Consider the following 8,861-nt stretch of genomic DNA (forward strand, 5'->3'; position numbering starts at 1 on the left):
TACACACTGGGGCAGCCCTGCTGCTCCTCTTCATTGTGTCTCTGGGGCTTTGCTTCCTCTTTTGCCTCTGCTACCGCCTCCGTTGCTGCTGGAGATTCAGCAAGACTGTGGCGTTGCCTGTTTCCTAGAGTTTCAGCTCCTCCTGATCACTGAGATTACTTGCTGTGCACTGTCCCCTGTGCCCTTCCCCAGAGTCTCTCCTTTCTTCCTGCAGCCTGGCCCCCATGTCAGGACACAACCTGCTTCTCACTGCCACACTGCCCAGCCCCTCTGGCCAGGCACGGCAGCCAGGGGAGAGGTGGCTCAGCATGGCACGGGGACCACCTGAACCCCAGACAATCCTCCAGGCTGGGCAGTGCTCCAGCATGCCCCCCTGTCCTTCCCAGGGGAACAAAATGTGTAACTCCAGCCCCTTATCCTGGTGCAGCTGGACAGGAGCACCCACTTCTCTTGCCAGCACAGCCCCTCTGTGGCTCAGGAGCCCCATGCTCTGATCAGGTTGCTCCAGGCCTTCCTCCTGTGTCCCCAGTCCCTGCGGTTGCTGAGTGGAGGCAGGATTTTGGAAGGACACCCTCCCCTGGCTATTGCTAAGCTGGAGATGGGCATTTGGTAGACCAGGCTGAGGCTCCTGGGGCTAAGGGCTCCTCTCCCCATGAAGAAGGTCAGCTGGGCCATGGTGGAACCTTCCCTGCCCCTGTGACCCCATGTCCCCCCACAGCATGTCCCCACACAGGTATGTGCATCAGCATTGGCTGCCACGGGCATCCCAGGCAGTGCTGGCAGCTGAAGGAAGGAACAGACAGACAGACAGACAGACAAGCAAACAAGGCCCTGCAGGATACCCAGCCTTTATTGCAAAATTCTCTTCTGATGGCAGCTGCAGCTCAACAGACACAGGCTCCCTGCACCCCAAACCCTTCCCTCTTCAGCACAGGGGCTGCCAGGAGGGGCTGAGGCTCTCCAGGCACCTCCTGGCAAGGGGTGGCCGTGAGGGTTGGCATGGCCCCAGCAGGGTGGGGGCCAGGGGGGCAGGAGGGCGTCCCTGGGGCTCGGAGGTGGTTGGGACAAGCGAGCAGCCCCGTGCCCTGGTGCTGCTGGATGTGTCCAAGATCTGCAGGTTTTCCTGGTCACGGCTCCTGCACTGGCTCCTCACCCAGGCTGCCCTACAAACCACGGCTAGTGCCATGGGCATCTTGATGCTGAGCAGAAGCAGCAAGTGGATGACACTGAGCTGGGACCTGTGTAGGAGAAAGGAGGTTATGCTAGAGCTTTAGGAGGGTCTGGGGAATGAGGATGGGGAGCGGGGCACTTGCGTGTCTGCCAGCTGTCCTGCTTGTCCCCAGCATGCTCCTTGGGGATCAAAGCAAGGAGATACATGCATGGGAAATTAAGGGTTTGGCCAGGGGTTGATTTTGGGGGCTTGCCTGGATCCCAAGCCCTGACTCACCACACTGCAGGCTCCCCACAACCCTCGAGGCACAGAGGGTTGGTGGTCAATGGGCTCACATTGCTGTCCTCAGTTGTGTTTGAAACAGCTGGCAGAGAAAACAGAGTCAGAACCAAGTGGAGACCCTCACAGCCCCTGTCCTGTACCCTGCACAGCAGTCTCTACCCCTGAGACTTCAGCAATGAAGGTGCAGGGGGTGCATGTGGAGGTATCCAGGCAATGCCCTGAGCACTGCAGGGAGGAAGAGGAAAAAGGGAAGTTTAATGCCAGCTTTGCTCCCAGCCCTGTTTTACCTGCAGAAACCATCACCTTGGTGTTGTGCCATCGCTTGATCCCCACATTCTTCCTCACCCCACAGGAGTACCGGCCTGCATCCCCTGGTGTGACACTGCTCAGTGTCACTGTGAATGAATTTGCTGTGTGGTTGTCCCTGATGGACACCCTGTCCCGTGTCACTGTCACCTCGGAGCCGTCGGTTTGGATGATGTAGCTCAAGCAAAACCAGGGGGAGTTTTTGCGGCACCAGTACTTGGAGCTGAGCTTGTAGCGTGGCTTGTAGCTGCAGGACACTGTCAGGGAGCTGCCCTGCTCCACTGTCACCTGCCTGGGGCCTGTCACTGCCCACTCACCTGCAGGGGACAGAGAGAGAAGCTGTAAACCTGTTCTGGCACTGCCTCGGGGAGCCAGAAGGAGCTGAGCCCAGATTTCCTGGGGGAACAGCCTGAGGGAGGCTGTGCCTGTGCACCCACTGTGCTGGTGAGCAGTGGGGAGGTGAGATGTCACCAGTCCTTAAGAAAAGAGCCCCCACCAAGGGTGTGTGTGAGAGAATGAAAAGCCTTATTCCCAGGGTTCACATGGCAGGGAACAAGCAAATCTCAGAGATCACACTCTGTAACTGCCAAAGGAAAAGTTTGTTATCAGCTGGTCTTTTGCTATGACCATGGTGATCTTCCTGGTCTGCCTGGGCCCCAGCCTCTCTACAGCTCTGTCAGAACCCCTGATATAGATTTACCTGACCTGTGCTCGTGGCTGTCATGAGGAAAAGGGTCCAAACCAAGAAAATCCTCATTTTCCAGCTTCTTGCTCCTGAGGTGGAATTTTCTCCGTGGTTTTTCACAGAAAATCCTTCAGGATGAAGCTAGGCCCACATACACATGGATGTCCTAAGAGTTTTCCAAGCTGTCTTCTCCTGCCACTTCTTCAGGCAGTGCTTACCCACAGACCCTGGATGTCTTGTTTTTAAGACAGTTACTTCCCCCCCCTTCACCCAGCACTCATGACTCACCCTGGGGTGTTCCATGACACTCTGCTTTTTCTCTGTAATAGTCACTGGGGTCCCAGGAAAATGTCAAAATGCAGCAGGTTCCTCCACTGTGATGCCCATCCCACCAGGGGCCAAAATCCCTTCCCCTGCACAGAGCCCAAAGGATTTTAGGGAGTTTTGAGAGGGCCTGGACAGAGCAGGATGCGGGGATCGGGGTAGACTGAGTGCAGGTCAACCCCTGCTGATGGGCTGGCTGGGATGCCAGGTTGCTCTCCCACTTCTGATGGATTGGGATGATGGATTGAGATGATGGACTGGGATGATGGACAGCCATCCAACCCCCTGCACTGCTGCTCTCTGTCTCTGGAGTGGGCTGCCAGCTTGAGCTGGCCTGCTTTTGTTTGTTTTCTCAAGCAGAAGAGTCTTCTTTTCTTCCCCAAACCACCTTTTATTTTGGCACAGCTGTGGGATTTGGAGTGACAATGCTGTTTTCCCCCAGAATTAAATGCTTCCACTGAAAGTTTCAGAAACCCAAACACACAAAGCAAAGTCGCTTCCCTGGCTTTCTTCCAATATGCCCCTTGTAAGGAGCAGAAAGCACAAACCTCCAGAATCCCCTGCCCTCTCAATGCCTTGCCATGGCAGGAGGCAAGAGGAAGCTCTGTGTTCCCCTTCGGGTCATCAAGTAACTCCTTCCTTCTCAACTGACTGGTTGTGAGCCAAAACACTGCAAGTAACAGCAAGATCTAAATTCAAAAAGTGGCTGGAGATGGCAAAGCTGCTTTGTGCTGAGACACTTCCCACTCCAGCCACCTCATCTTCCTTGGGGATGCATCCCTGCCACTGCCTGGAAAATCACAGTGCATCCTTCCCACCCTTCCCTTGGAGTGAGAGGAGGACTGGGAGAAGTGCCTCAGAGGCAGAGGCTCTGATGGAATGTGTGCAGGGAAGGTGCCTACAAAGGTATTTACTGCATGAGCATTTTGAGGGCAGCTCAGTTACCTGAAAGCAGACAGAAGCACTTCTTCAGAGAGCCACTTTGGTTGAGTTGCTGGAGAACTTTTCCAGCCACATCCACGCTGTGTCATTACTATCACTTCACCTTCAGGTGTGAGGTGTCATTTCCCTATTTCCCAGGTTTGGGTCCTGGGCAGGATGAGCAGCTGTCCAGTCCAGTGTAGGAACTGGGACCCCCAGAACAGACTGAGGCCACTTTCTCCCCATCTCAGCAGTCCCCAGGACTGTGTTACACCCCAGAGGGCTCCTGACTATGCCAGTGGAAGATCTCCTTCCATCCCCTGAGGATACAGCGATGATTTACAGCCACACAACATCAGCACTGCCACTCCCACATGGGGTTTTACTCTGATACTTCTCCTGTCACCTGCTGTGTGAAGGGGCCCTGGCTGAGTGGGACACTGGCAATGAGGGCTTTGCAAAGGGGATGGCTCCAGCTCAGTGCCTCAGCCCCAGAAAAACAGCAGGGTGTGGACGTCCTCCTGGAGAGGAAGGTCAAGATGAGGGCAGGCAGGAATGAGGAACCCCAGCATGCTGACACAGAAGTCTGTCACAGGAGGATCTGTGATGTTTATTCCAATTAAAGTGAGAGTCAGTTGGAAGGAGAAACCAGAAAGGAAGTAGATCAATTCAGCGATAAATCTGTTCAACAGAGTGTGATGAGGACTCTGTAGTAGATAGGGACAGGCAAACGGAAGATTTCGGGATGTGATGGAAAGCAAGACCCTTCCCCCCTCATCCTGTGATATGTAATCCATCACCCCTGAGACATGTAACCCCTCCTAACTCAGTAGTTTTCCACCCCTTACTAACCCTAGAGACCCTACCTTCTTCCTTTGATGTAGCAAAGCCCCCTTGACTATTTAACCCTACGAGATAAGGTAATAAAGGCCATTTGACCATCCACCATGTTGGTGTCTGTGATTGTCTGTGGCCCGGTGGGAATGGACAAACACATCCCCCTGCACAGGGCAGGGGAGGGCACTCTGCTCTGAACCAGCATCTCTGGGGGGCTGTGGCAGGATCCTGCAAGCCAAGACCTCTCTTTGGGCAGAAAGAGGCTGGGGAAGCACAAGGCAAGGCTGCTCTGTGACAGAAGCAGCATTGCTGGAATGCTTCTGAGGAATCCCGCTAATGCACCCTGACAGGAGCACATCAATTAGGATGGGAATGAGAAGACTCTGACTCAGAAGGCTGCTGAGAATAAACCTCCAATTTATTCAAAATACACTGCTCTTTTATACACAGCTTCACAAGGATCAAATCCATTGGTTCTGAAGTGAAAACAATGCACACCATTGGTGCAGAGTGCTTGACGCACAGTGATAGAACTTAACTATAAACAATGTGAAAAACAAGAGAGATAAAGGATTATTTACATTCTTTCCCAGCTCTTTCCCAGGCTTTTGCCTGGCTAGAAACTGTTATGTGTAGTAAATATAATTCGTGCCATTCCTTGCATGAAATATGTAATGCTTGTTAGATTATGCCCGTTGTATTAGTTCTCCCCTCCTTGCAGGTGAGACTGGGTGTATATTGGAAGCTGATTTACAAGTAACAGGATGTGGCTCGGCCAGGAGATGGGCCATGGCTGGGCTCCAGGTGTTGATCATCAGGTGCTGATCATCCAAGATGGATCTCATGGAAATCCTCAGACAGATCCATGTGAATGCAGCCTTCCCAAAATCTCATCAGGAATTCACCTACCCGGACATTGAATTATTTCTCCTCATCACCAAAAAAGAAAATCTTATTAACCTATGGACTCTGAATAGAAGAAAAGACTGATTGTTGAAATCTTGGCCTCAGGCAGAATTTTCCCTATAAAAACCACTTGTGCCAGGATGGAGGTGTGTGGGCATAGGGGAAAACCTCTGCTGAAGCTGACTCCTTGTTGCACACCCAGGGCCGACCCCGGGCTCGGCTCTGTTCTTTCCTTGTGGCTGGCTAGATAGAATTTGACCGCAAATAAAATGATTTTTTATTTTTAATCTGGCTGAATAAATTCTCATTTATAACAATACTCTCAGTTTCTTTCTTTGACTGAATCTGAGACCCACATCAATTTGCCTTTCGGTCTGTGCTGCGTGCAGGGCTGGAGCGAGCAAAGAGCCCCGGGATGTGCTGTGGGCATGGCACAGGGGCTGGGATGAGCTGGCACCTGCACCCTGCAGCCCCTGCCTGCCCCTGGCAGTGCTGCCAGTCCCTTTCCTGCAGCAACAGGACCCTGCCCCACGCCATCAGACGCTGCTTTTGCTCTTGTTCTGCAAGATTATGAATCTGAGTTTACTCACGGTGTTGGTCCTGAGAAAAAGACTCAAAGCCTTGCTGAGACAGGCAGTAATTGAATCAATCAGAGCGTGCATCTCCTTGGTTCAGGGCCCAGCAAGAACAGACCTTCCCCAGTTCTTATCCCACTGTATCACCCACCACCACACCTGAGCCTTTCCAGCATCCTGTCTTCCCTGGACTTCAATGATATTTCCAGTCCCCAATTCTGTTATTTCATCTAGGGCCTTTGAAAAATAATCAGGTTGTTTCAGTCTGTTCTTCACATGCAGATTTAGCAAGTTTGGTGAAATTGCCCTTAGGAGATAAGGCTGAGTATAATATTATAGCTCCTTTAGTGCTGGCTGATTGAGCAATCACTGTCTGATCTCTCCTTTCTGCTGCCACCTCAGATACCCAAGATAAATCTGGATCATTCCCAGATCTCCCGATTCAGCAAAGCCAGTAAAAGTGGCAAAACATACTCACCGAATTTGTTGTGGTGGAGGATTTGCTCAGGGCTCCACCTGGGGCTGGACTTAGCCAGAAAGGGCCAAGGCAGGGGTTATTTAATGCAAAGAAATTAAGACTCCATACTCGGTGGATGCAGAGGATGAAATTCTGATTCCTTCCTAGCTCATGGGGAAGGAATGAGTTCAGCAAGGCTCCAGTTTCCATTTCCAGATGATTTGGGAGATACTACAGCAGTTAATGGGGTTGGGCAGCAGAGAACAAGCAGGAGCAGGCCAGGAGGACACTGAAGCAGAAACTCCTGAGCTGTATTTAGGTCTTCCAATGTTAGAGCTGTACTTCTCAAGGCAAATACACAAGTAATTAAGCTACCAAAGATAAAGTCTGCGAGCAAACACATCAAACAATGGATCTAAGTTTCAGGTTTATTTGGAATCACTGCCATTTACAGGTCATTTCCTCTGATTTCATTGCTCTGCTTTGATTTCAGCTGGTCAGCACTTGCTCAGGGCTGTAAACTGCTCAGTGTCTGCCAGAAAACTCTGCCGGGTCTGGGGGAGGCTGTAGAGCAAGTGGTTTGCTCTGGGTGGTGGGGAAATGCATTCCTGGGTGTGTGAAGGGAGGCAGTGATGCAGTGCTGGGCTCTGGGCTCTGATAAAGCTGCTGCTATCACTCACCTTCAATGGGGCAGGTGCTCCAGCTTGGTAAAGTGGCATAAAGGCCTTGGAGCAGGGCCAGGGTGTGCTGCTGCCCGTGTTTTGCCAGCAATCTGTGCTGTCTCATTAGGCTGCAGTACTTTTGGAGATATGGACAGGACAATTGTTTTCCCTCTGAGTGAGGTTAAACCTGCAGGGTTGAGTGAGTCTCTGGTGCAACGCCAGTGCCTGCAGAGGAATGGACAACTTGGCTCTGTGAAGCTCTTCAGTCCCTCCCTGCTCTCCTTTGTGATTCAGGGTAGTTAACAAATGTTGCTGGAGCTAAAAAGCCAGAGAATGCTCCCCAAGCCCAGAGCTTCTCCTGCAACAGGGACCTGACAGAAATTCCCATCCAGGGATAAGCAGACCTGGAGCCTCAGACCTAGGAGAGGTTGGGGATTTACCCTTCTCTTCACCCCCACCTGCCAGGAGAGGTCTGTCTGAGCAGCTGCCCAGTTTGGGTGCCAAGGGCAGAGCTGTGCAGTCCCTGCAGCACATCTGGGTCTCTGGGGGCTGCCCAGCAGACAGCCTGGGGCAGGCAGTACCCCTGTCTGGGGTAGGAGAAGGCTGAGCGTGCACTGGGACATCTACAGGAAGGATTGTGCTGACATCCGTGGGAGTTTGGGAGTTTTGACAAGTTTTTGGTGTATTTAAGAGTTGCCCTGGCTTTGTTGAAGCTCCCCTGAGGTTTGCTGCTCTCTTCTTGGCCCTGCCTGCTGTGGGGTGTGTGCACTATGTTGAACCACTTGTTTATTTTCTGATCCAGATGCCAGATCTTGTGATATCATTTGTTTTTGTGCTGTTGACTGTGTTCCAGTGCATGAGGCCATGGTCTGGCTGCAGGATGGTCTGGGTTGAGTTGGGCTTTTTAGCCTCAGGCAAGCCTGAACGCCACTTATCAGGTTTGAAACCTTATCAGGTTTTAAATGTTTTTCTGGCTATTGTTTCTGACTCCAACCATCTGACCCAGCAGAACCATCTCTGCAGTCAGAAGAAATAATGGGCAGATATAATTAGCAATGTCAGGCCCAGGCAGTCAAGCAGCAATCGGATGGGTGCAGATGGCTCTTGGAAGCATGGTCTGTTCCTCTGGCTTGAGGCCATCTGCTGCTCTGGAAGGAGGGAATTGGAGATTGAATCGAGTCTCTCTTAAATAAACTTCTGAGTAAAGATTAATTTATTTCCAGTGCAATCAACAACATCAGATTGCTCTAAAGGGAGTCATAAAGAAAAGAATCTCAACAAGATATGGACTGTCCCCTTCAGGTTTAGGCACAGCTTCATCCGAGGGGCTCTGTGGGCAGAGATGGGGAGGGGAGGTGGGGAAGGACCGGGGATGTTCTCCCGCCGCCTCCCCGCCCCCGGGCGGGACCGGCCGCTCCCCGCTCGGCCCCCGCCGCCTCCTGCGGGCGGGGGAACCCTGCGGGTGGCGGCACCGAGCACCGAGCACCGGGCACCGAGCACCGGGAACCGAGCGCCGGGCACCGAACACCGAGCACCGGGCACCGAGCACCGAGCACCGGGCACCGAGCACCGAGCACCGAGCACCGAGCACCGGGCACCGAGCACCGAGCACCGAGCACCGAGCACCGGGCACGAACACCGGGCACCGGGCACCGAGCACCGGGCACCGGGCACCGGGCACCGGGCACGAGCACCGAGCACCGAGCACCGAGCGCTGAGCACCGGGCACCGGGCA

General features: G+C 53.0%; 1 protein-coding gene across 1 annotated transcript; it reads right to left on the minus strand.

Moving 5' to 3' along the window:
* Positions 1–832: 832 nt before the first annotated feature.
* Positions 833–8,779, minus strand: LOC116184263 (CMRF35-like molecule 5). Its single transcript, XM_085556838.1, has 4 exons — positions 2,465–8,779; positions 1,741–2,076; positions 1,448–1,535; positions 833–1,238 (listed from the first exon to the last, which is right to left on the minus strand). The coding sequence occupies exons 1-4, from the start codon at positions 2,514–2,516 to the stop codon at positions 926–928; spliced, it is 789 nt and encodes a 262-aa protein (XP_085412964.1). The 5' UTR covers positions 2,517–8,779; the 3' UTR covers positions 833–925.
* Positions 8,780–8,861: the final 82 nt, after the last annotated feature.

This window comes from Lonchura striata, chromosome 18, assembly GCF_050655825.1.
Source record: "Lonchura striata isolate lonStrDom1 chromosome 18, ASM5065582v1, whole genome shotgun sequence".
In the NCBI taxonomy this organism is placed as follows: domain Eukaryota; kingdom Metazoa; phylum Chordata; class Aves; order Passeriformes; family Estrildidae; genus Lonchura; species Lonchura striata.

Excerpts from the sequence above, each read along its gene's own strand:
- LOC116184263 (XM_085556838.1), bottom strand. The coding sequence starts at position 2,516 with ATGAGGATTTTCTTGGTTTGGACCCTTTTCCTCATGACAGCCACGAGC. Across the intron at positions 1,536-1,740 it reads CAAGGTGATGGTTTCTGCAG|CTGTTTCAAACACAACTGAG; the intron begins GTAAAACAGGGC and ends TTTCTCTGCCAG. Across the intron at positions 1,239-1,447 it reads TGTGGGGAGCCTGCAGTGTG|GTCCCAGCTCAGTGTCATCC; the intron begins GTGAGTCAGGGC and ends TCTCCTACACAG.